The 24,701-nt window shown below is 37.2% G+C and overlaps 1 protein-coding gene and 1 long non-coding RNA gene across 6 annotated transcripts in view; both read right to left on the bottom strand.

The window, feature by feature from the left end:
* Window positions 1–3,419: 3,419 nt before the first annotated feature.
* Window positions 3,420–9,500, bottom strand: LOC110678766. Its single transcript, XR_002501923.1, has 3 exons — window positions 9,459–9,500; window positions 3,649–3,708; window positions 3,420–3,588 (listed from the first exon to the last, which is right to left on the bottom strand). It is a non-coding gene; the product is annotated as an uncharacterized LOC110678766 (long non-coding RNA).
* Window positions 9,501–11,841: 2,341 nt separating this feature from the next.
* LOC5571896 overlaps window positions 11,842–24,701 on the bottom strand; it is a 58,520-nt gene continuing 45,660 nt past the window's right edge. For all 5 annotated transcript variants that reach the window (XM_021855396.1, XM_021855394.1, XM_021855397.1 and 2 more), the window contains 2 exons: window positions 12,807–12,908; window positions 11,842–12,743 (listed from right to left, as the gene is read on the bottom strand). In XM_021855396.1, the coding sequence (XP_021711088.1) occupies window positions 12,259–12,743; window positions 12,807–12,908 (587 nt within the window). In that variant the 3' untranslated portion in view covers window positions 11,842–12,258. The remainder of the gene's footprint in view (window positions 12,744–12,806; window positions 12,909–24,701) is intronic.

The raw sequence follows: 24,701 nt of genomic DNA, 5'->3' as shown, positions 1-24,701 counted from the left end.
ATGAGAATATTGAAACTATTCTGAATCATAATAATATTTGAAGTATATCGAGTTTAATGCAATAATATTTTTAAAATATTAAAATAGGCCATTTTTTTTAGTTATTCATTAGTTATTTGTTCGCCGCAACAGCCCCTCGTATCGAACACCTCTACTGAGAACCATGGTGAGCTACCTAAAAGTCAACAGACAGTATGAGATCTTCTGGTATGACAATTTAAATTAAATGCGTAGGAGATTATTTGTATTGAGAAATTTCATTTGATAGATTGTAAAATTTTCTGAATTGAAAAGGTACAAAAGTTTGAAAATAAACTGAATTTAAATAGTATTTAATAGGGAGACTTACGGCTTCGGCAGTATTTTTTATCAGAGCACACCAATGAAAACATTCAGATGATTCTTCGTTCTGTCAGCTTCCCGCTGACGAGATTTCCGAGACGACACAAACAATTTTGCCAGAGATGTCATCAAATCAAATGAACACGCCTCAAAATGCGACTGATTTAGAGCTGCCGAACAGATTCACCTGCAGCGCTTATGGGAAAGTTGCCGAAGAGAATGAAGCTGTCGACAATAGTCACACTGACAACAGATGTTCGCAGCGTTGTGATGTATATCGAAATTATATACTTTGTATAAAAACATTTATGAGTGTATTCAGCACCCCATAAACTATTCAGCAGAAACTGGCAACACTGCTGTCGAACTATATTTACAATAAACAAGCCCAAAGAGGCTCTCTTCAGTTTGACACCTCAAACGTACAAGTCGTGTTTATTCCCAAGTGAGAAAACCCCCAAGTTCCCCCTGTATTAGTTGAGTGATAATCTCCCAGTTCGGTTTGCCGTTGTCCGTAGAAGTGAGTAAAAGTTACACCCCAATCCGGTCTGGTTCCGGAACTTAAAACATTTTACGTTGCAAAAACGTTTCCAGAAAGATTTTAACAAGTCTGTCGGTGTGAATCGATAGAGGATTGAGCAGCGCATAAATGTAAACAAACGAACACGTAATTTGTCTGCTGATGTCCGAGAAAATCACAAAAGAAGCGCGGCATCGGCTTAGACTGCCGAGAATACACACTAAGATTTTATTACCGAAGTCGGTAAAATTTTACTGGGTTTTTGAACAGCAGAGTTAAGTCGGTACACACTAAGATTTTATTACTGAAGTCGATAAAATTTTACTGGGTTTTTGAACAGCAGAGTTAAGTCGTACCGTAAACTCCGCAAACTAGAAAATATTGAAATGTCAAATAAGTACCGATAAAGTCAGTAACAATCTGTTAATAACTTTACTTTCAAAAGTAAACAAAAAGAACTTTACCGAAAAAGTTCTTTTTGTTTACTTTGATTGCTGATTTTTCAGTTTTCTCAACGGCCCCAATCCCATTCAGTTGTCCTGCATTTGACCATTATTTTATTGATTTCAAATTCATCTTCATAATTCTCATATTTCGCCTCTGTCGATTGCTCATGGTTTGAATCTGGTATCCTATTGTAATGCATCCCAAACTCGATTTTCGCGACGTCTGGCTTGTCGGAAGATCGCACACCATATGGGCCCAACTAGCCTCCGACAAGAGGCTTGAAATCCGCGGTCATATAAGAAAAGAACGGCCTCTCGGCAATATGGAATAGAAAACATGTGATGCTGGACTAACCTGTTGGTGTTGCGTTATATTTCACGAAAGATAACAAATCTGTGCAACAAAAGAATCTGATCTGCTATCTTCCTAGCCAGTTCGATGCTGTGCGAGTTTAGCTGTGCAAACATTGGCGGCAACGGTTGCAATTCTGGTCCGTCGAAAGATTTTTGAATACTTACCATGAGCAGCTATGAGGGCAGAAATATCGATAAAATTAAATTTGCGTCCACCCATTCCATGAATGTTCTCATCGAAAGAAATTCTGTTGCAGGAGCTTCTTACTAAAAGAATTTTTTTCTTATAACAGATTGCAAACTTGGTTATGTACTTGTTTATGTTGCATTTTAACGAAAACTCGGTAAAAAATATTTGATACTGATAAGTCGGTACTAAAATTTTACTGACATTTCACATTTTCTCGGTTATTTGAAATTTCACGGTGCTATCAGCACAAGCGTTTGCCGTTTTCAGCGAATAAAGAAAAATATTACCGAAAAATCAGTATTTCTATTAAAAAATGCTGGCATCTCAGTATTTTTTGCGATTTACTGATCAAAACCGTAAAATAATTTACCGAACAGCGATTTCGTTTTTAAGTGTGTACGTAAGTTCCCCTAGTACATTTTTATTATAGCATTTTTTGAAGTTAAATTTATCATCTGTTTGCGAATCGGTAGTGATACAGTTAAATCGGAGACTAAAATGTGAGTCGTAATATAAGTCAAGAGAATTTGAATTGATTGCCAATAAAATTACTATTTACAGCTTTGAGCTTAATCTACTCCTAAAACGAGTGTTCTGCTGCTAGACCTCCGAAAGAATCCGTTCGCAACAGATTCTCAAAGATTTTAACCGGTCCATAATGAACCTCCAGAGTAACGTGCGGCAGACTCGATCGAGAACGAGGGCTTTCCAGCAGGAGAATGCTAACCCTACTCTGCCGGGTGAAGACAATAAGGTGTCGAATGCGTCGTCGGATTTTTCGTTCGTTCCATCCATGGTAGACAACGATGGAGGTGAGATACGGTGTTGTGTCGGTTGTGATCGGCCGAGCAACGCAGAAAAATACACACGGTAAAAAATAAGCACCATGCTATCAATAGTTCTGCACTTGGATTTGCACTACTGTTGAATCTTGACAAAATCAAGGTAACAGCACTTGAATACAACGTTGCATGTTTCGATTTTAAATAAAAAAAAAGTTAAAACAAACATTTCTGCCTGACCCAGATTTGAACCACCAACCTTCGGAGTGCAAGTCTAGTGTCTTACCTTGACACCAACTCGCATCTGTTGAAAGGGATTGAATTGACTTCCATCAGTTTCTACAACGAGCTGTCAATGTTTGCTCTCATACAAAAGACATGATGTTCAAAATCAACGGCTTTTCACTTCAGAGTCTAGTTCTAGAGACAGTAGAGCAAATCCAAAGTTGAAACTCTTCAAATCATGGTGATAGGTGTTTTGAATTGAGTCAAGTGATCAATCTATTCAATCGAACGTGCTGATTTTTTACCGTGCATGGTACAATGTCAGAAGTGTACACTGAACCAAGTAATCATGTCCGATTTATCTGAAAACACATATAGTTTTTTTCCATAGAGCTTTTCACATAACGCTCATCAACTTATCACATAAACTTGTGAGATTTCGTTTTAATTAGATTCATCTGATAAAACACATACATTTCATGAAAATTGAAGATATGAACCATTATATGTTGCTAATGAATGTTATGTTATATTCCGATGACAAATATAAACATTGTCAATGGTTTTTAAATGATAGTATAATGAATTTTTTTTAATAAATTATCAATTACATTTCATAGCTAATCACTTTAATTGATATAATTATAACTTAAAAAATCACATCCCATACTTCTGGCCGTGCTGAACTTTCTGTCCCTTTCGTTCTCGTTCCAAAGTTTTTGATGTTTCCTGTAAATTTAATTCCAAAATTTATTTACGTTCTATTTGTGTTTTGAATATTTTACTTACCCTTGTATTACATATTCGTTACCTATTTCACAGTTCCAATTCATGTCGCTTACAATTAAACTGATTTAAATCCAATGAAATTATCAGAGCCAAATTCGCCATCACGAAAGTACGAATCAAATACGAAAATAATAAGAGTAAATTTTTTCACATTGGAAAATCACATAACATTCATCGTATGACATACATGACTTTATGTCATATACAATCCACAGTGGTGGTAAATGAATGGTATGAAATATCATAATAAGCTTTATTTGTTCTTTCAATGAATATCAATGGATGCACATGAAATGAATCGGATTTCAATTATCGCAAGGGTATGTGAGGTTTTTAATGTTTTCTATGATATTTCTTGGTTCAGTGTACTCTGTGGTACCATTTCTCCTGTGCGAATGTCAGCACGGCTACGGTACACTCAAAAAAATCCAAACGTCATTGCTACGTGAAAAATCACGTAGATCATTCCAAATTCATTTTGCCTCCACTTTACCTTACTAAGATAAAGATCACTAAGCCATTCATAACCATCAAATAGTGAATCGGTAATTGTTACTGAGGTTACCTATCGCACTTACGTGAAATTCACGTAAGTGCCTAAGTTCATTTTGACATCTGCATGTTGTGCGTACATTCGGTGTTGAGCGCAAATCCTAAGATGGCGCCCGCTTGATTTTTGAGGAACTTCAGAAGCTGCTGAACTTTAAACCCTGTGTTAGATTGATTTCAAGGTAAATATGCTTTGAATACCGAAGAATCCCTGCATTATTTCATATTTTATACCTGATTTATAACCTCTATCAATTATAGCACGCCGAAGGCGAAGGCTACAACAAGACAGCACAAACTCACAACATTTGGGAAACAGGATTCACAATGCTCAGATTGAATATAAAAATATCACAATCTTTTTTAGGTCTGTTTACATTTTCCAATTGGGAATTAGTTTTCTTCCAAAGCCTATTAGAGATAAGTTTGGTCTTTATTCCAGTTAAATTTAATGCAAAACCATCTAGGTCCTATTAAAACGCTTCGTAAAGGCTTCCGGAAAATCCACGTAGCTCTTACGTGTTGCGCCGGTTGAATGGACGAAGTTCAAAAGTTCATGCGTTCATTCTGGGCTACCTATGATTAACGTAAGAGCTACGTGGAAAGTGCGATGGAAAAAAACCACGTATGTTTTCACGTAACAATGACGTTTGGATTATTTTGAGTGATACGTATGACTACTTTCGAGTGTGAGAAATGTAGGCCAAGCGGTGATCCGCTTGTACCGGCGAGAACGGTGAGCGTAGCAAGGGGAATTTCTAGCTCATCTAGTGCACGCAGGGCCAGAATCGATCGTGAGCTGAAACGTCTGGATGAACAAAAGAAGCTTATGGAGGATTTGAGTCGTGAAAGGATCGAGATGGAGCGAGCTCTGCAAGAACGTCGACTTCAGGAGAAATTGGACCGAGAAAGATAATTCATCGCACGGAAACATGAGTTGTTAAGCCAGCAAGATGGTGAAGAGGGTAGCGTACGTAGTATGCGTAGTAGCCGGAGTAGTACCAAGCGCACGGAGGATTGGGTCAGGCAGTCAGTTGGTAGAACGCCCGAGAATGCCGGCCGGAATGTCGTAGAACAGATTACGTCAATCGCTACCATCTCTGACCTACCAGACGACGTACGATCAGGAAATCCGCAGATTGTACAACATTCCTCAACACCACTGAAGGCTAGCACATCCACAGTTCCACCACTCACTGGTAACGCTATACGGGATGCAGGATCAGAGGCAAAATCGATCGCACGCACGCTTGGAAGCATTACGATTGGAGATGAATCAGAAGTGTCTCTGGAAGGCGCCGTTGGAGGAGATACGTACAATGAAGACAAAGGACCATCCAATTTGCCTTTCGTTGATCTGCAGCCATACACTGATCTGTTGAAGGTTGAGGAATTACCGCTAGCAGGCGTAGATCCGAGGATTAATCGTTTCGGCTCCCATTGCTACAAGCGTTGGAGCGTTCAAACTGGTGAGCTCCGAAGTCAGATTACGTTACAGCAACAACAGCACACGGAAGCGGAACGCCGGGCAATGCAGGAACTTGTAGTGAAACATCAGGTTGACATCGACGAAAGACGGCAAAGAGAAGTCGATCTGATGCATCGGATTAAAAGTATGCAGTTATAACATAAAGCCGAGTTGAAGCTAGTTCGGAATTCGGAGGAAGGATTACGTATTCAGCTGAACAAGCGAGACAATGAATGGATAGATTTGAAAACACAAATTCAAATTCTCGAGAAGCGGCTTGTTGAAGAAAAGGAGCGAATGTGCACTTCTGAAAAAGATTTGCACGATCAGCTCATGGAAAGCAAGAGAGAATGCGAAGCTCTTCGGCTTCAGGTGGCAGAACAATAGAAGTATTAGATTTAGAACGCTAGAGGCGCTGTGTGTCCCATACTGTGGCTGTGATGATGATGAATCAACCACAGTAGCCTTGATTTTTATTGGCGCGATCCAACGGTACGCAAAGTGTCAAATTGATTGTTTTGTTTTTAACTTATGTGTTGGCGCGGAAAGAGAGGTAAAATGACCTCTGTCCCCGGAACAACAACGGATGGAAAACTCACATGAAAAGAAGTCTTTTGAGTCGCAGTTCGACGTACTCCATTGGCCGCAATTTGAATTACATGAAAGCTTTCGTGTGTCCCACGAACGCAAGCGATACGCACCATACCTTGTGAGGGCTAAATCTACGAGCGACCTAGAATAATGAAGAAGCATTTTAATATTTCAGTCGTATGTTTGACTGATCATCCATCTAAAACAATAATCACCTGTGCAACAGCACACCTAATCGAGAGTATCTTCTGTAGGTAGAATATAATGTTCAGGACGCACGAAAAACTATTTGTTTCAACAAGCCACGAAAGGCGCGCGAAGGCAAGAAAACCGGACGGGGTTAATGTTTTGGTTCTGAAAGCAGGTTGCTATGGTGAAATTGAAAAAAAGTGACACTTTGAGTACCACATCCAAAAATTACATACTAGATGTTGGTCACAGCAGTAGAAGCATTAACCTAGGAATGCCAATGTCGCTACTGTTCGTGTTACCAACATCTAGTTTGCCACGCGCTGACAGCGTGAGTACCGGGACTCAAAGTGTCAAATGAATTTTTAATAACATAACAAATCATACTCTGCAACATGGCATTGGGCAAACATTGAAAAAGTACAGTTGAAGGTAATCATAAATGAATTCATTTTTGTGACAACAGCGCCACTAGCGTTCTACTACTAATATTTCTATTGTCACAGCATTAGCAGCGACAATAGCGGTCTAATCTTTATGTCTATTGGCAGAACTGGAGAGTGAAATCCAGTGCCTGCGTGAGGCGGAGCTGCAGCTACAATCTCAAATTGATTCAAGTCGTCAGCGTGAAAACGAAGCCATCCTTCTGCGGCGTGTAGCAGCGAAAGAATACTGGGACCTGCACGACGAGTTTTAACAGATCATCAATCGAAACGAAGATCATTCAACAAGCGGCGATTGTTCTCCTCCGTTACCACCCCCTCCGTTGCACAGTGATTTTTTTTGCCGATTTTGTGATCGTAATAGAATAGCGTCTAAACCGTTGGTTTTAGCGAAAAAGTTTGTTCAGGGAAGTTTCTTGATTTGTAAAAGCGCTTCTTTTGATACTAACGGCCAGGTGATTAAATCACCTAAAAGTGAGATAAAAAAAACTTTTTTTTATCTGTTGAAGATAGACGCTCGGTGTCTTCAGCAAAGTTGTAGCATATGTTAATTCAAGACACTTTGTCGAAGACACCAAATTTCTATCTCTTATACATTACAAGATATGTCATTTTTTCTTAAAATTACCCTTAAAAATCAAAATTTAAGTATAACTTTTTTCTAACATTTTTGACATTTTTTGTGCCTTCTACAAAGTTGTTCATCTACCAAAACTACATGTTTTTGCTGAACATTGTAACTTGCTATCTCTTATGGTAAAATAGTTATTTCTAAATAATCGATTTTTATGGGGCTTTTTTGGACTAATAGCATTATTTGGACGCAGATTGACGCACTTTGCGATTTGCAATTTTGAAAGGGCTATTTTATGACTTTCAATTGACACAAAGAACTTTTGGCCAGAAGCGGTCTATTGATTGTTATGTTATAACTGGTTAAACCATAAAAATGCATTAAATTGCGGTTTCACGACATTTTATCGTTTTCATTACGTTATTTTATATGAAACATGTTGCATTTAATACGTTATGGTAATTTTCAATATATTTTTATTAACTCCCTCACCTACAGACTTCATTTAGCATGGACATGTTTATCTTTATTATTTTTGTTTGAATCATAACGTTTCACCAAACTTATGACTCTTCATAGAGCGTTACGTAATTTGTGAACGATGCCATTTGCTTGTCACGCAACTATTATTTGTTAGTGGCAGAGCGTAACGCGATACGCAACATTGTAATAAGGAATGGTACAACTAAATTTTAATAAAATTTATGATTGTATTTGTTAAACCAGACATTTTTCAACAGCTCTCACTGAATTCGCGGAGTTTTCAAAAACACTGAAGTTAAAGTTCTGATTCATATGCAGTTGGCGCTCACTGGTATAGTTTTATTTTAAATCAGTAAATGCTTTGTTTGCATTAGTTAAATTTACATTCACTATAGAAATGTCGGCACACATATTATTCACGATCAGTTTTGTTTAAATTTTGTCCCTACATCATAGAAGAATTTGTATAATACAAAAACGATTTTTATTAGCTATGTCGCGTGTCGTGAGATTTTCGAAGGAACAAGGACATTACATGGCAGCAACAAAAATAAAAATTGCGTGACAAACAAATGGCATCGTTCACATATTACGTAACGCTCTATGGAGAGTAAAAAGTTGGGTCAAACGTTATGACTTAAACAAAAATAAAAAAGAAAAACATTTCCATGCTAAATGAAGTCTGTAGGTGAGAGAATAAATTTAAAATAATGAAAATGACCATAACGTATCAAATGCAGCATGTGTCATATGAAATAACGCAATGAAAATGAGAAAAAAGTCGTAAAACCGCAATTAAATGCATTTTTATGGTTTAACTAGTTAAAACAAAACAATCAATAGACCGCTTCTGGCCAAAAGTTCTTTGTGTCATTTGAAAGTCATAAAATAGTTCTTTCAAATTCACAAATCGCTAAGTGCGTCCAAACTAATGCTCTTAGTCCAATAAAGCCCCATAAAAATCGATTATTTAGAAATAACTATTTTACCATAAGAGATAGCAAGTTGCAATGTTCAGCAAAAACACGTAGTTTTGGTAGATGAACAACTTTGTAGAAGGCACAAAAAATGTCAAAAATATTAGAAAAAAGTTATACTTAAATTTTGATTTTTAAGTGTAATTTTAAGAAAAAATTACATATCTTGTAATGTATAAGAGATAGAAATTTGGTGTCTTCGACAAAGTGTCTTGAATTAACATGTGCTATAATTTTGCTGAAGACACCGACCGTCTATCTTCAACAGATAAAAAAAAAGTTTTTTTTGTCTCACTTTTAGGTGATTTAATCACCTGGCCGCTAGTATCAAAAAAAGCGCTTTTACAAATCACGAAACTTCCCTGAACAACCTTTTTCGTTAAAACCAACGGTTTAGACGCTATTTCATTTCGATCACAAAATCGGCAAAAAAAATCACTGTGCGTTGTCGAGGTTTGAATCCATGAACGCGTCTAATACAGATACTTCTTCTCTTCCTCATCCTCCTTCTCCAATTTGTGTTGATGATGGTTTACCTTACGATCGACGAGAAACCACCGCAAATGTTGGAGCCTTTGGTGAAAGAATCAATATTCCTGCTCCAATTCCATTCGCATCCACCACCGTTCATCCCGAGGTTCACCCGCAACTAGCATCCCACCATTTAGTGCCTCCATATGTAAGCAATCAGTGTGGACCATCGCCTCAACAAATTGCCGCTAGACAAGTGGTCACCAAAGAGCTTCCGGTCTTCTCCGGGGATCCAATTGATTGGCCGCTGTTTATTAGCAGCTATCAGCACTCAACGGATACATGTAGGTACACTAATTCGGAAAATCTTCTGCGGCTACAGCGCAGTTTGAGGGGTAGTGCGAAAGACTCCGTCAGTAGCTTCTTACTTCATCCGTCGACGGTGCCACAAGTTTTGTCCACTCTACAACAATTGTATGGACGACCGGAACAGATCGTTAACAATATGATTGCTAAGGTTCGTGCGACACCACCACCGAAGCCCGATCGTTTGGAGACGCTTGTTAGTTTCGGCTTGGTGGTTCAAAACCTTTGTGGGCATTTGAAAGCGGTTGGCATAGAAAGACATCTTGCAAACCCGATTCTGCTACAAGAGTTGGTCGATAAGCTGCCGGCTACAGTAAAATTCAGCTGGGCACTCTATCAGGAACAAGTTCCAGTGGTGGACTTAAATGTGTTCAGCGAATACATGGCGAAGATATCCTCAGCGACTAGTGGCGTCACCCAGCTTGCGAGCTTCCCGCAGAAAGCACCAAAAGATGAGCGAAGTCGTCAGAAAGAGCGATCGTTTGTGAACACACACGTCTCAATGAATCAACCAAAAGCAGTGAATCAAATTATCATCAAAATAGACGAAAAACAAACAACAAAGCAAGCTCCCTCACAACCGTTTGTCGCATGCGGATAATGACACAATCAAAAGCAAAATTGTCATGATAATCACAGAGCGCAACATTGTTGCAACCTTTTCGATTCGCGATTAATCAGTTATTTTTAACACAAAACCAAATTTGTTATATAGATGCTTTTTGATAATGTGTCAATGTTTACCAACACGGAGAAACTTCTCGAAAATTGCAATGCGAAGCCCAGAAAATCGCTGCGCACGTGGTGATCGATCTTTGTCATATTCTGTTCAAGTGATGATAAACTCATGTTGCGGAATAAATTTGTTCCAACAAGAATAGGAGGTGACAATGTCTTTGTTGCTGCGTGTTGGGTGACAATGGATTCACTGACCAAAAGCGAATCGAAGAGAAGAGGTCAATAAATCCGTAACAAACAACGGAAAGCAGAACGAAAGAGATGCTGGCAATATCAATGTCAAATCGTGCTCGATGTGCAACGCAGGGAGCCACCAGATTGAGCATTGTACATCTTTCAAAAGCCTGGATTTGGATGGCAGGTGGAAGGCAGTAAACTTTGTGCTCGATGCCTCACTTCCCATGCCCGTTGGCCTTGCAAAGGCGAAGTTTGCGGGATCAACGACTGCCCGAAGTGACATCATCGTTTGCTCCACTTTGAGCCGCCAGCGGTGGCCAAGGCTACCAATGCAGTGTGCTCTAAACGCCATTCAGGTGCTCGTGGGATTGCTGCTTTCCTCATTCGATCACCTCACGCTCGTCCGTCAAAATGCACCCATCCTGCACATCTCGGCTAGCGGCACGAAGCCGTTGCGGGATGCGTTGAGCATCTGATAGAACTTACGTGTTTCTTGAGACTGGCACAGCTGTTCCATCTCCTCGCACTCCATCCCCTCCAGGCGGCGTTTTTTTCTCCCGAAATTGGCGGGACTGCTGTTGCCTTTTCCGTCTATAACGTTCCTCGTTCTGCCGGGTCCCTTGCTGCAGCATGACCGCTCGCGCTGCATTCTTCTTCTTCATAATCTGCCTACATTCCTCGTCGAACCAATCGTTCCGTCGACTCCGGCCCACGTTCCCGACGTTGCTTTCAGCTGCATTGTTGATGATTGTTTTCACTGTCCAGCAATCCTTAAGTGGGGCTTCATCCAGCTCATCCTCTTCCGGTAAACCAGCTCCCGATGAAGTTGAGTGATTTGCAGCTCCACGTACCGAGCTTCCAATCGCTAGTCCCTTCACACCCATAGGTTGACGCATACAAATCTGAACGGGAAAGCTTTTGGAACTTATGTGGAAAATTTATGGAATCAGTGTTGTCGGATGTTGAATCAGTCCATAAAGCAAAACTAAAAAATTTAAAGTGTACACACGATCCATAAGTTTAAACACACAGATCAAACGTGTGGATTTTTATCAGTGCATAAAAGGGCAACCTCCGATATAGATCGTGATTCATACGTCGGCGTCTCAAATGATTATCCTTCAAACTGTCATTTCGGATAAATATAACACCACTTCCACGTCCTACTTCTTGCATTGGTTCATCAAATTACTTTTCTTTATTAACATTCAATATATTATATATACTTTTAGCTGACTTTGATTAAGAGTAGCATTCTATGAACAATCCGTCTTCGCTTAGGTTCCTTCTTCGTAAATATTTTCTCATGCTGACATGCCGCTAGAACTTGCATATAAATTTGTTTTCAACTGTTTGATTCACTCCCTTCAGTTTCGTACTTTGCAACAGCATCAGGGAATACCTCCGCTTGTTATTTTAAATTTTTTTTCACGGTTTCGATTAAGGATTTCTTACAACTGATTCTGCTTAAACTTTAGCTTTGAGTAACACGTAAAATTGGAAAACGTCGTATTTGTGTAAAAAATGTGATAGCAAAGAAGCGCTGGTCGATGACAGAACAAACCTTGTAAGCTTCCTCTGAATTTATTCGTGATGCCGCAGGCCACAGATCGATATAAAGGTGCTAAAATTTTGCAAATGGCACGCCGGAACGACGGTGTACGCGATCCGGACCGTGTTGGACGGTAAGCTGAGAAAACTTTCGATTGCTTCCACTAGCGACTGGACGGATCCAATCGCCGATACCTGATAGAAGATGCGCAGGTGAACGGTCGGTTTGCCACTGTCGGCTGTGGGTTCTGCTCCGTCCGTGGTTCTGTGGTGACTCACTTGGTGATAGTAGTGCGGGTGATGGTGATGACTGTTGTGGTTGTTCTGCTCGTCCGAAGATGACGACCCGGACTCGTTCGTGGGACTATTCCCGACCGGGTAGTCTTGGAGCAGTTTCCGTAGTACGTACGCTATCGTGTCGTGGATCTGCTCCCGACTAATGCTCTGGGCCAGCTGATTGTGGTGCTGCAGAAAGTCGTCACTCAATTCCGCCAGCTTGGTCGTTGATGTTGCTAGGCCTGAAACGATAGATGGGAAGATTAACGGAACTTATGAAGCAGTTTTGACTAAGATATGCTTACCAGTAGAAACATAGCACACTACAGATGCACAATTGTTTTCATAGTTCCAACGTCTCCTTATCGAAATCGAATAATCTCCTATAGAACAGCCAGTCTCTTCGTCTGTAAAATATAATAAAAGAATTATAGTTACCTTCAATGTCCATGATTCGTGGCCATATAAGACAACCGGAAGGATCGGTGTCTCGTACAACGCGAATTTTGTTTTCGTTCGTAGGCTACGCGGGTAACATCATTATCGCACGTCACTAGTGTTCAAAGATACTCAAATTCTTCCACCACTTCGAACTTTTGACCACCTTGCACCATTTCGCTACCACAAACATGTCCGGACCCACGTTGACCACCACCTTTTATTTTATTTATTTATTTCATGTCGTCAATCAGAAGTAGACCATTTTGTTACAATTTTACACTTAATATTATATAGTTTGAAAACGTTATTTTCTTAATCTAGTTCGAATTTTGATATGACATAAATTTTTGTTTTAGTTCTGATTTCGTCATAGTAAAGTCAATGGTTTCGCAATGTTTATTGTAAACAGACATTATTTGATTTAAAGGTTAAAATTTGGCATATGGTTTGTATAAAAAAATACTACGACTTCGCAGTTGCCTTGAAGGAGCATAAAAATTTAATTTTGATAAAAGTGTCATCGAGTCAATACGATGCGAAACTATATCGTTTACGAACGAGACCATTGCAAATTCGCGACGTTTCTTCAATGTTTGAATATTAATGAGCATGCATCGTGCTTCATAAGATGGTAGAGGTAACCTTGTCCAACCTAATTTTCGAAGTGCGAACAACAGAAATTGTTTTTGAACTGATTCTATACGATTTTCATGGGTTGATGAAAATGGTGACCAAACTATGCTACAGTATTCTAAAATTGAACGCACATAGGTTATGTATAATGTTTTTATAGTGTATGGATCGTGAAAATTATAGCCAAATCGTTTTATAAATGCTAACATCTTGTTTGCCTTGCTGATAATTGTATTATAGTGATCTATAAAAGTAACTTTGGAATTTAAAATCACTCCTAGATCTCTTATTCTTACGCATTTTTCTACTAGTCGATTCCCTAGGTAGACTGTTGTGTTAGGTATACTACGTTTTCTGCTAAAGGATGTAGAATTACATTTTTTCACGTTCAATTGAAGAAGGCTTTTATTGCACCATTTGTAAAACATATCAATTTCATTTTGAAAAGTATGTATATCTTCATCGTTTACTATTTCAAGAAACAGTTTCATGTCATCAGCATATATGAGAGCTTTCACTTTTTTCAGAATGAAGGAAATGTCGTTAACGTATAAAATAAAGAATAATGGCCCTAAATGAAACCCTTAAGGAACTCCCGATGTAACTTTAATTGGAATAGATTTTACTCCTTTGTATCTAACTATTTGTTGACGATTAGTAAGATAAGACTCTACCCATTTAAGAAGGTCCGGTTGAAATCCTATTTTTTCTAACTTAAAAAGCAACATTGGTATGTCAAAGCTTTACTGAAATCTGTATAGAGAGCTTCCACGTGATTACCATTATCCATGGCTGTCAAAGAATAATGAATGAACTCCAGCAAGTTTGTGCATGTTGAGCGTCCCTTAAAAAAAAAAACATGCTGAGTATGAGTTATTCTGTTTTTAATCATATCAAATAAAATTTTATTTATTATTGCCTCGAAAATCTTTGGAATACAAGAGATAATGGCTATCCCACGATAATTACGTATGTCAGATTTTTTGCCACTTTTAAAGATCGGCACTAAAAATGAGCTTTTCCATGTTTCAGGGAAACTACCTGATTGCAGAGACATATTGTAGAGCCAAAATAGCGGAGATGCAAGTTCGATTGATAACATTTTCAAAAACACAGGTGGAATCCCGTCAGGTCCAGCACCTTTGGAGACATCTAGACTTTTTAGTGCATCTACAATATCATGTACTTTGATTTGATTGACGCAAATGTCATTTGGGGCTTCCGGAAGAAATGAGAAATATTCACGATCTCGATTATTTTCCGAATAAGTAGTGTAAACGTCTTGAAAAAATGTTGCAAACAGATTGCAGCTTTCTTCAGGGTTCACACCAATTTTATCATCAAGGTGCATTTCAGATAGAAAGTTGTTAGATTTGGTTTTTGTTTTAACGTAATTAAAGAAATTTTTAGGACATGATTTCAATTCACGCTCAGTTCGTTCATTATACTCTTCAAATGCGGTATCAATGGCAAGATTTAATTGATCGCAAATATTTAAAAAGTTAATTAAATTTGCATCATTATTACATTTTTTGTATATTTTATGTGCCTTTTGCTTACGATTCTTTAAATTTTTGATTTCTCCACTAAACCATATAGGATACTTTGAGTTATGATTCCTTCTTCTTTTTATTAAGGGTATATCGTCGTGTATTATGTCGTTTAAAATTTTGTAGAACATTTTAACGGCAGATTCAACATTATCTTCGTTTCTTAACACATTTTGCCAACTTACTTGATTGATTTTCTGTCTTATATTGTCATAATTTGCTGAACGATAATCATGAACTTCTTCAAAGTCGCAATCTTTAGGTCTGTTATTTCCATGCACGAATAAAGAAAACTCAATAGCTGTATGAAAAAGTTCGGTTTTCCACAAGGGAGTCAATGATTCTACCACACAGAAATCTTCATCAGTATTCGTCATTAAGAGATCTAAATAACAGTTCTGCTGATTTTTAACGTGGTTAATATGGTTTAGACCTAGACTTGCCGATGTATCACATATAAATTGCAAAGCCTCATTTTCTCCAAATATTGGCAGCAGGATGCTCTCGTTGTCGACGTCTGGGAAGAAATCAATATCACGTTGATTGAAATCTCCATGTATATGCACTTTTGTTTCGGGAGGAAATCCGCCAATAACATGTTCAACAATATAGTAAAATTTCTCATAAACTATTTTACAAGCGTTTTTCGGCGGAAAATACACAGACACAAACACATGCGTTTCGCCTGCTATGTGTACTTTCACCCATACATGCTCGAACTCTTTAAATTTAGTGGTTTCTATGATTTCTGCACTAAACAATGTAGAGACAGCAATTAAGACTCCTCCTCCTGACTTCTTCTCAGGCGTTTGACAGTAACGATCATTCCTAAAAACATCATAATTAATTCCAAAAATTTCTTCACTATTCACAGTTTCATCCCAGCTAGTTTCTGTTGCCAAAATAACTGTGTAAGTACATGTTAAAATTCTACTATGGATTTCTTTCATCTTAAAAGCGCTTTTCATACGGTTAAAGTTTTGGCAATAAACCAAAACTTCTGTACCTAACTGTGAAGAAGTTTTAAAAGTAGTAGAACAATCTGATTTACTTAGATTAGTTACCTCTTCATCTTGCAATTCGGTACTTATTAAATTTGAAGATATATTTAGATCTAACACGTCATTGTTGTTTTCTTCATCTAGGGAGAGCGTCAGTTTCGTTGAAAACACGAGTACCTAGTACCGTTTTGAATCATATTACGGACAGCTTCAAATTCCGGACACTCTACTTTGTATGGGAAACATTTCACACGAAATGTTTCAATTTTTGCTGTTCAAAATTTCTAAGTTTCGAGGCTCGTTTTAATAAGCTTATTCTATAACAATCTATGCAAACTTATAATACCCAACTGCCTTAGACGTCTCTTCAGTGGCTTGACGACTTCTACTAATAGTTTGACTTTTCAATTAATGATTTCCATGAGCTGTCCGGAATTCGAATCAAAGTGCCCGGATTATGAGGCAAAAGTGAGGAAGCGTCCGGAATAAAAATCATGAAAAACCACACATTTAGATTTATTTAAAATTATTCAACTTGCGGAAACGTATTCTTTACCCACCATTCGAAAGCTAAGGGTTTCCAACGCTCGATAACGCTGAGAAATCATACAGAATGATTTATTTTGTATGCCTTATACTAAGTTATACTTCACTAAGGCCTTAAGTGTCCGTAATATGAATCATAACGGTACATCCACACGATTTGCATGATGCAGCTGATGTTGAAGGACAGCTCGGCTCCATCCAGTTTGTTGGTTGGTTGGTGGCGGGAACGTGACGTTGTTGACCATTGCAGACTGGTTAGGGGTTTAGAGTTTCCCCCCTTTGGAATTGTATAGGTGGGCAGTTCGTTGGCGGTCTCGAGTATCGATCTTTTGCTACAGCCAGAAGCTCCCTGTCAGGTGGAAGGAAATTGTTTCCTTTTCGACATCTGTTTATGAACACCTTTGATTTTTGGCTGTTGTCATGATCACACTTTCCGTTACTTCTGCCCCTGAAGTGACTGTCGTTATAGTTCATAAAGTTTGGTAAAACATTTAACGGCTTTTCTTTGTTGTTCATATTAGTATTTGTCGTGCTCTTAGAAGTGTTGAAGCTTTTCTTTGCTTTCTTCCGCTTTTGGGCCTTTTCTTTGGCTTTTTGCTGTAGTGCACGGCGTTTCTGACGTTTGTCATATTCCGTCCAGTCCGAACGCCAAACTTTTTTAGTTCCAAGTAAACGCCAACCTGCGGTACCAGAGATTAAATCAGCAGTTTCAGCCAACTCTTGTAATAGGCTTGGCGGTGACTCATTTTCCACAAATCGGGCAGTACCAATGCTAGCGTTATGTTCATTGGAATGAGCAGCCATTTCAATGGTTAGGCTGCTCAACGACTGAACCTCGGTACAGATCTTTTTCAATTTATCAGTCAGATCCACCGTTAACGCCTCAACAAAATCTTCAATATGTTGTTTTGAAGATTTCATTGAAATATCTAAAAGGCCAGTTAAATGGTTTTTTAGAGCAATCAAATCGTTGCTGGGCATATCATTTGTATTTCCTGAATATTTTTCGGCCACACGCGATAATGCCGATACAGCATTTGATACGCTCGACGATGTGCTGCTGTTAATGCACAGCACCGATTCCTTGAGCTGAAGCTCAATTTGGTCAAATAATTGACCCATTGCGCTGAGCTTTTTCAGATCAGCAGCTATTCGAAGATTGGCGTCAGTTTGCGCCCTAATTGAATTAATTAGCTGCTGCTGTTGATGCAGCACTTTGCGGGTGTCAATGCCGGTTTTCAAATTATGCTGACAATCGTCACATAGAGGTACCATGTAGGACAAGATAAAACACTCTTGGTGCCGTTGTACTCCAATGCACGCCGCGTGGTAGTTTTTGGAGCAAAACTCGCACTTCCATAGGAACCGATCGTCACTGATATTACAGGTTTTCACATTACACTGCATTTTTGCCGGTCGCGCGCGATGTTTGTCAATAAAAAAAATTAAATGAAAATAATTACGGAGCACTTAAAAAAACGCGTCTACCTCCGACGAATGACTGAACTGAACCTATTACGTACTTTGTCCGATAGTCCGATCCTCGTTGTCTCCCTCTTGAAAGACACTAACGCCTCTTCCACTGCCCGACGGTCAATCCCGATAATGTCGATATCGTCCGCAAAGCCAAGGAGCATATGAGAACGTGTGATAATGATACCGCTTCTCTGCACACCGGCTGTCCTGATAGCACATTCGAGCACTATGCTAAACAGCAAGTTAGAAAAAGCGTCACCCTGTTTCAATCCATCTAAGGTTACGAACGATGACAAAACCTCGTCCACCACGAATCAGTCTAATCAGCCGACAAAGGACTCCTCATGCGGTCTCAATCTGTTGAAGAGAATCCCAGACATGATTTTGTACGCCGAATTCAGAAGTGTTAACCCTCGGTAATTGGCGCACTCCAATCGTTGCACTTCCTTGCACAAATACCAAATGAGACCATCTAACTCGTAGGCATTTGTTCTTCCTCCCATATTCTCGAAATGATACGGTGAAGGAGCAGCTGCTCACTTCCGTGTTTGACGGCCGGTAGCTCGTCCTTACCAGCAGCCTGTCTGTTCTTCTTTACCTCATCTAGCGTTGGAGGTTCCACAGCCTGTCTATCGTCATCGATTTGTATTCTGCTACCAGATCCACCTCCGTTACCTCCATTCAACAATGACTCAAAGTACTCTTTCCACCTACCGGCCACCAATTGTTTTATCCATCAGCAAGTTTCCTTCGTCATCTTTGGTAAGTAGGCCTTGACCGGGTTGCCGGTATTTTTTCTGCGCTTGTCATTTTTTTTCCATTTTTCAGGTGGATTTCATTTCCAAGCAATTGGTTTCGAAGGTGGACATTTAACGATCTGAATCATCGAAGATTTGCAAAAGACGAGCTGCACTGACTAGACATCAAGTTTGGTGCTTGTGGAAAAAAGCTGTTTGGCTTAGACGGCCTGCATACGGCCCGGTGGTGTGAATTAGAATTTGAAGGAAGAAACTCGAACAAGCTGATAACGTTAAGGATTTGATGAAATAGAAACAAACTAAAAAAAATCAAGCTTCAACTAATCAAGTTAATTTTTGTGCTGGTGAAAATACTTGATTGTCATCGACGATCTCAAGTCGTTGTATCAGATTGAAGTTCCTTAAGTATAATTTTATTTATTTTATTATTCTAATTATTACTACTGGTATACATTATCAATATTATTATTATATTTGTTTATTTTTTATAATTATCCCGTCAATTTTCCATTATGGAGACTGACGGGGATGGGACATCCGGTGAAAATAGTGTATTATCTTCTACCAAACGTTTTCGTATTAAAACTTATCCCTCCAGTTTTTTAGTTCCTTTTGTTGTTTATTTTCGCAAAAAGGAAAAACCTATAAATGTCCTTTTAATATCTTCGGAAGTTTATAAATTGTATAAATCCGTCAAGGAAATTAAAAAAATTTCACTTGACAAATTGAGGGTTATTTTCGGATCTCGTGATGATGCAAATTCATTACTAGAATCTAAACTATTTTGTAATTCATATCGAGTTTACGCACCTTGCGACTCGTGTGAAATTAACGGGATCATTTATGATGAAGATTTGGATTGTAATGATATTATTAATTTTGGTTCTGGCAAATTTAAAAATAAAGCTATTCCACCTGTGAAAATTTTAGATTGCATGCGATTATCGAAATTAACATTTTCTGATAAAAAATCATCATACATGCATTCCAATTGCATAAAAAATGTAAAAATGGGTCTGTTCTACCAGATTATGTAGATATAGACAATGTTATTTTTCAAGTTAGACTTTATTATCCGAAGATTATGCATTGCAATCGTTGCCTTCTTTTCGGTCATACATCGCAATTTTGTTCGAACAAACTAAAATGTTCTAAATGTGGTGAAGGTCATTCATCTGTTGATTGTAACAAATCTTCAGATATTTGTATTTATTGTGGTAAAAAACATAATTTCTTAAAAGAATGTTCCGTTTATATTGCACACCAAACACAATCAAATCATTAAATTAAAAATAGAAGCAAATTATCATACTCTGAAGTAACTAAAACAATTTCTGATTTACTCTCAACGAATATTTTTGCTCCTCTTTCACAGAATGTTGATAATGAGGTATCAAATGATGATCATGAACATTTTGTATATAAACCTCCCAATAAAAGAAAAAGAATTATAAAATCAATTATAAAAAATTATCATTTTACAAATCCTCAACCATCAACATCATTTGATACCAATTTTCCTCCTCTTAGCTCTCCTACTTCTCGAGTTATTCCTGGTTTTCAGAAAAATATGACTTATTCTGAAGAGAACACTAATGAAAAGAATATCAATTCTAATTCTACTTTTCAAAAAACTGATAATTCAGGTGAAGATAATTCTATTTTACATATTTTGGAAGAATTGATTGAGTTTCTAGGTTTGAATGAGTTTTGGAAAAAAAATAATTAAGATAATTTTACCTTTTTTGGCCTCCATTTTTGAAAAATTGAATTGAATTGGACCCCTCATTTGCTCTTTATTTTCTTCGTAATGGCTTCATCCAAAAATTATAACTTAAACATTTTGCAGTGGAACTGTCGAAGCATAATTCCCAAAATTGATAGATTAAAAGCGTTAGTTGTTAATTGTGATGTAGATATATTTTGTTTAAATGAAACGTGGTTAGAGGAAACTAAATCGTTTCGAATTCCATCTTTCAACATTATCCGGAAAGATCGCAACACTGCATATGGTGGTGTGCTTATTGGGATTCGGGAAAATATTGAGTTCAAATATTTGGATTTTACAATAGATTCAGAAATTGAATATTTAGCTATTTCTATTAAACATAATGGTTTGGAATTTTCAATCATTTGCATATATATTCCTCCCCAAACTAAATTTTCTTTATTGGAGTTTAAAACAATTTTGAATAATATGCCATTCCCTTTTTATATACTAGGCGATTTAAATGCTCATAACTTGGCTTGGGGTAGCCATAAAACTGATGGTAGGGGTTCACTTATTATGGATGTAATTGATGACTTAAATTTAAATATTCTTAATGATGGTTCTTTCACCAGGATTATTGTACCTCCTGGTCGTCATTCTTGTATTGATTTATCTATTTGTTCCAATTGTTTATCCATGAATTCTTCTTGGGAAACTATTGAAGATGCAAATGGAAGTGATCATCTTCCTATATTGATTTGTATTTATAATCCTAATTTTAATCAAAATATTCAAGAACCTTGTGTTCCTGATTTGACAAAAAATGTAGATTGGATTAAATTTTCTGATTTAGTTTCCCTTGCATTACTAAATTTTGATAATTCACTTTCCACAATTGAAAATTATGATAATTTTTCAAAATTATTAGTTGAATGTTTAAAAAAATCACAAACCAAAAAAATAATGCAATCTTCATCTAAGAAAAAACACTCTTCATTTTGGTGGGATAAGGATTGCACCATTGCTTTGAAAAGTAAATCTAATGCTTTTAAATTATTCAGGCGTTCAGGATCTAGGGAGCATTATATTTTGTATTGTAAAACAGAAGCTCAGTTTACCAGAGTTACAAAATTTAAGAAAAGGAACTATTGGAGAAATTTTATTGAAAATCTTGATTCTGATACATCTTTATTAAAATTGTGGACTGTTGCTCGTAATATGAGAAATTATAATGTTTCTAATATACCAGTTTTGGAATACTCGGAAGATTGGATTGATCAATTTGCTTCTAAAATATGTCCTGATTTTACACCATTAGATATAAAATATGAAAATTCTTCATCATATAATTATTTCCCTAATCTTTGTACTGAATTTTCTATTGAAAAAATGGATCTGGCATCTGGCACGTTGCAAAAAAACTAAATTTATTATTTTTTCTCGAAAGCACTCTCCAATTGGTATTGACTTGTATTTAAATAATCACCATATTGATCAAGTTTTTGAATATAAATATTTAGGAATATGGTTTGATCCTAAATTAACATGGAATAATCATATTCAATATATTCAAACCGTTTGTTCCAAGAGAATTAATTTTCTTCGAACGATCACTGGTACTTGGTGGGGAGCTCATCCCAGTGATTTAATTACACTTTATAAAACAACTATTAGTTCTGTAATGGAGTATGGTTGTTTTTTTTTTGGTAGTGCTGTTTAATCACATTTTTCTAAATTGGAAAAAAAAATCAATTTCGTTGTTTAAGAATTTGTTTGAAATTAATGAATTCAACCCATACTAAATCTGTTGAAGTTTTAGCTGGTATTACTCCTCTCCGAATTCGTTTTGATGAATTAAATTGTAAATTTTTATTTCAATGTTTTTCAAATAATCATCCAATAATAAATATATTGAAATCTTTGTATGGAATTTATCCTTCCAGTAAAATATTGAGCTCATTTATTTATTGTTCTGCTCATAATGTCATGTTAGATACAACTCCTGGTTTTCATGAATACAGCATGAATGTTCACTCTTTTCGACCTCATATTGATTTTACCTTACATGAAGAATTGAAAAATATTCATTCAAATGCTCGTGCTTCTTTTGCTAATTTATTATTTCAGCGTAAATTTATTGGGGTTGAACCCAAACAAATTTATTTTACAGATGGATCTTTGATAAATAATGTAGCAGGTTTTGGAGTATTTAACTTTTATATAGCACATTTTTTTCAAATTAGAAACTCCTTGTTCCATTTACATAGCTGAGTTAACAGCTCTTCATTTTGCTTGTTGCTTGCTCAAAAATTGTGCCCCAAACATTTATATGGTGTGCTCTGATAGTTTTAGTAGTCTTCATGCTTTGAATACTATCAATTTTAATTTTAAAACAAGTAATATTATTTTATCTATTAAAGAAATATTAAATTAATTGTTTTGCAGAGGATTTATCATAAAATTTGTTTGGGTTTCAGCACATTGTAATATTTACGGTAATGAACAAGCTGATTCTTTAGCAAAATTAGGTGTTTCTCGTGGTGTAATTTATAATCGTGTAATTTATCCATCCGAATACTTTTCTGAATTGAAACAACATTCTATGGACAATTGGCAAAATACTTGGAATGCAAGTGATAAAGGGCGTTATTGTTATTCTATTTGTCCAAAGGTAAAGTGTTTGCCTTGGTTTGATCAATTAACACTTGTACGTAATTTTATTTGTTTCTATTCTAGACTTATGTCTAATCATTATATATGCAACAGTCATTTATATCGCATAAATATCAAAGACTCAAATCTTTGTGAATGCGGTGAGTCATATGAAGATATAGATCATATTGTATTTAATTGCACTCGTTTTAATTTGCCAAGAGAGGCTATTTTTGAAAAAAAAAATTACAAAATTGGGTTACAATATACCAAATTCTATCCGAGATATTCTGGCGTGTTAAAATTTGAATATTTTAAAAAAATTATATGGGTATTTTAATGAGATTTCTTATTTTAGTTGATACGTTTTTATATATTTTTAGATAGTGGACCTTCCGTATAATTTGTTTTTCTTCGGAGATTTTAGTTGTTTCAGTTCCAGTCACTTGGATACAAAAGGTCCCTCATGATGATTACGACGGCTCCGATGTGGATCAATTCCGGATGAGCCTTTAGTTCTTAAGTTTTCTTTTTGTAATGATTTTAGAAAAGATAAAGAGGTTTTGTGCCTTTTTGAGAAAGATTCCGAAGTGAAATCACTCAAAGGGGTTTTTCCCTCTTTCAAAATTGAAGTTTAAAATAAATAAATAAATAAATAAGTTTCCTTCGTGGTGGCGAATTCTCTGCACACCATTGACAAATTCGTAGAACCGTCGCATGTCGTTCTGTTCCATAGCTTCTTGCGCCTGAACAATTACTGCATCTTCATGCTCCTTTTTCTTTCTGTTCTTTCTGCGATGAATCCGTTTCTCGGCTGCCCTTGCTTCCCTGTACCGCTCTCTGCTCTGGCGGCTACCAGACACCAGCATCCGGCTTCTTACCACGTTTTTCTTGTTCGCCATTCTCTGGCACTCCTCGTCAAACCAACTGTTCCTTGGTCTTCGTTGAGCAGTACCAACCACTTCTCGCGCTACTGTGCACACTGCTCCGTGGACTGACTCCCACAGATCACTGAGGCTGATGCTCTCGTTGATTTCGCTAATCCGCTCGTCGAGCTTTTGATAGTAGTGCGCTGCTACACCATCTGCTGACAGGCGTAGGATATTGAAACGCAACGATTGTCGATTTCTAGAACGCGCTCGAATTTTGCTTACAACGAGATAGCGGTCTGAGTCGATATTAGGACCCATGAAAGTTCTAACATAGATGGCATCGGAAAAATGTCGACCGTATACCAGAACATGGTCGATTTGCTCTTTTCAATGTATTCGAATCCTCTGAGTAGAATCTCAATAGAGAAACTTAAAAGTAGATTGGAGTAACTTGTACCTTTTAAATCCACAATTAATGCTTATCTTTGACAGATACGCGTATTTCTACTACCACTTGCAGTCTTCTTCAGTATCAGTTACTCGTATCAAATGAGTGGATA

Source organism: Aedes aegypti, chromosome 3, assembly GCF_002204515.2.
Source record: "Aedes aegypti strain LVP_AGWG chromosome 3, AaegL5.0 Primary Assembly, whole genome shotgun sequence".
Lineage (NCBI taxonomy): Eukaryota > Metazoa > Arthropoda > Insecta > Diptera > Culicidae > Aedes > Aedes aegypti.
Note: the sequence above shows the minus strand (reverse complement) of the source record. Positions and strands in the feature narration are given on the sequence as shown.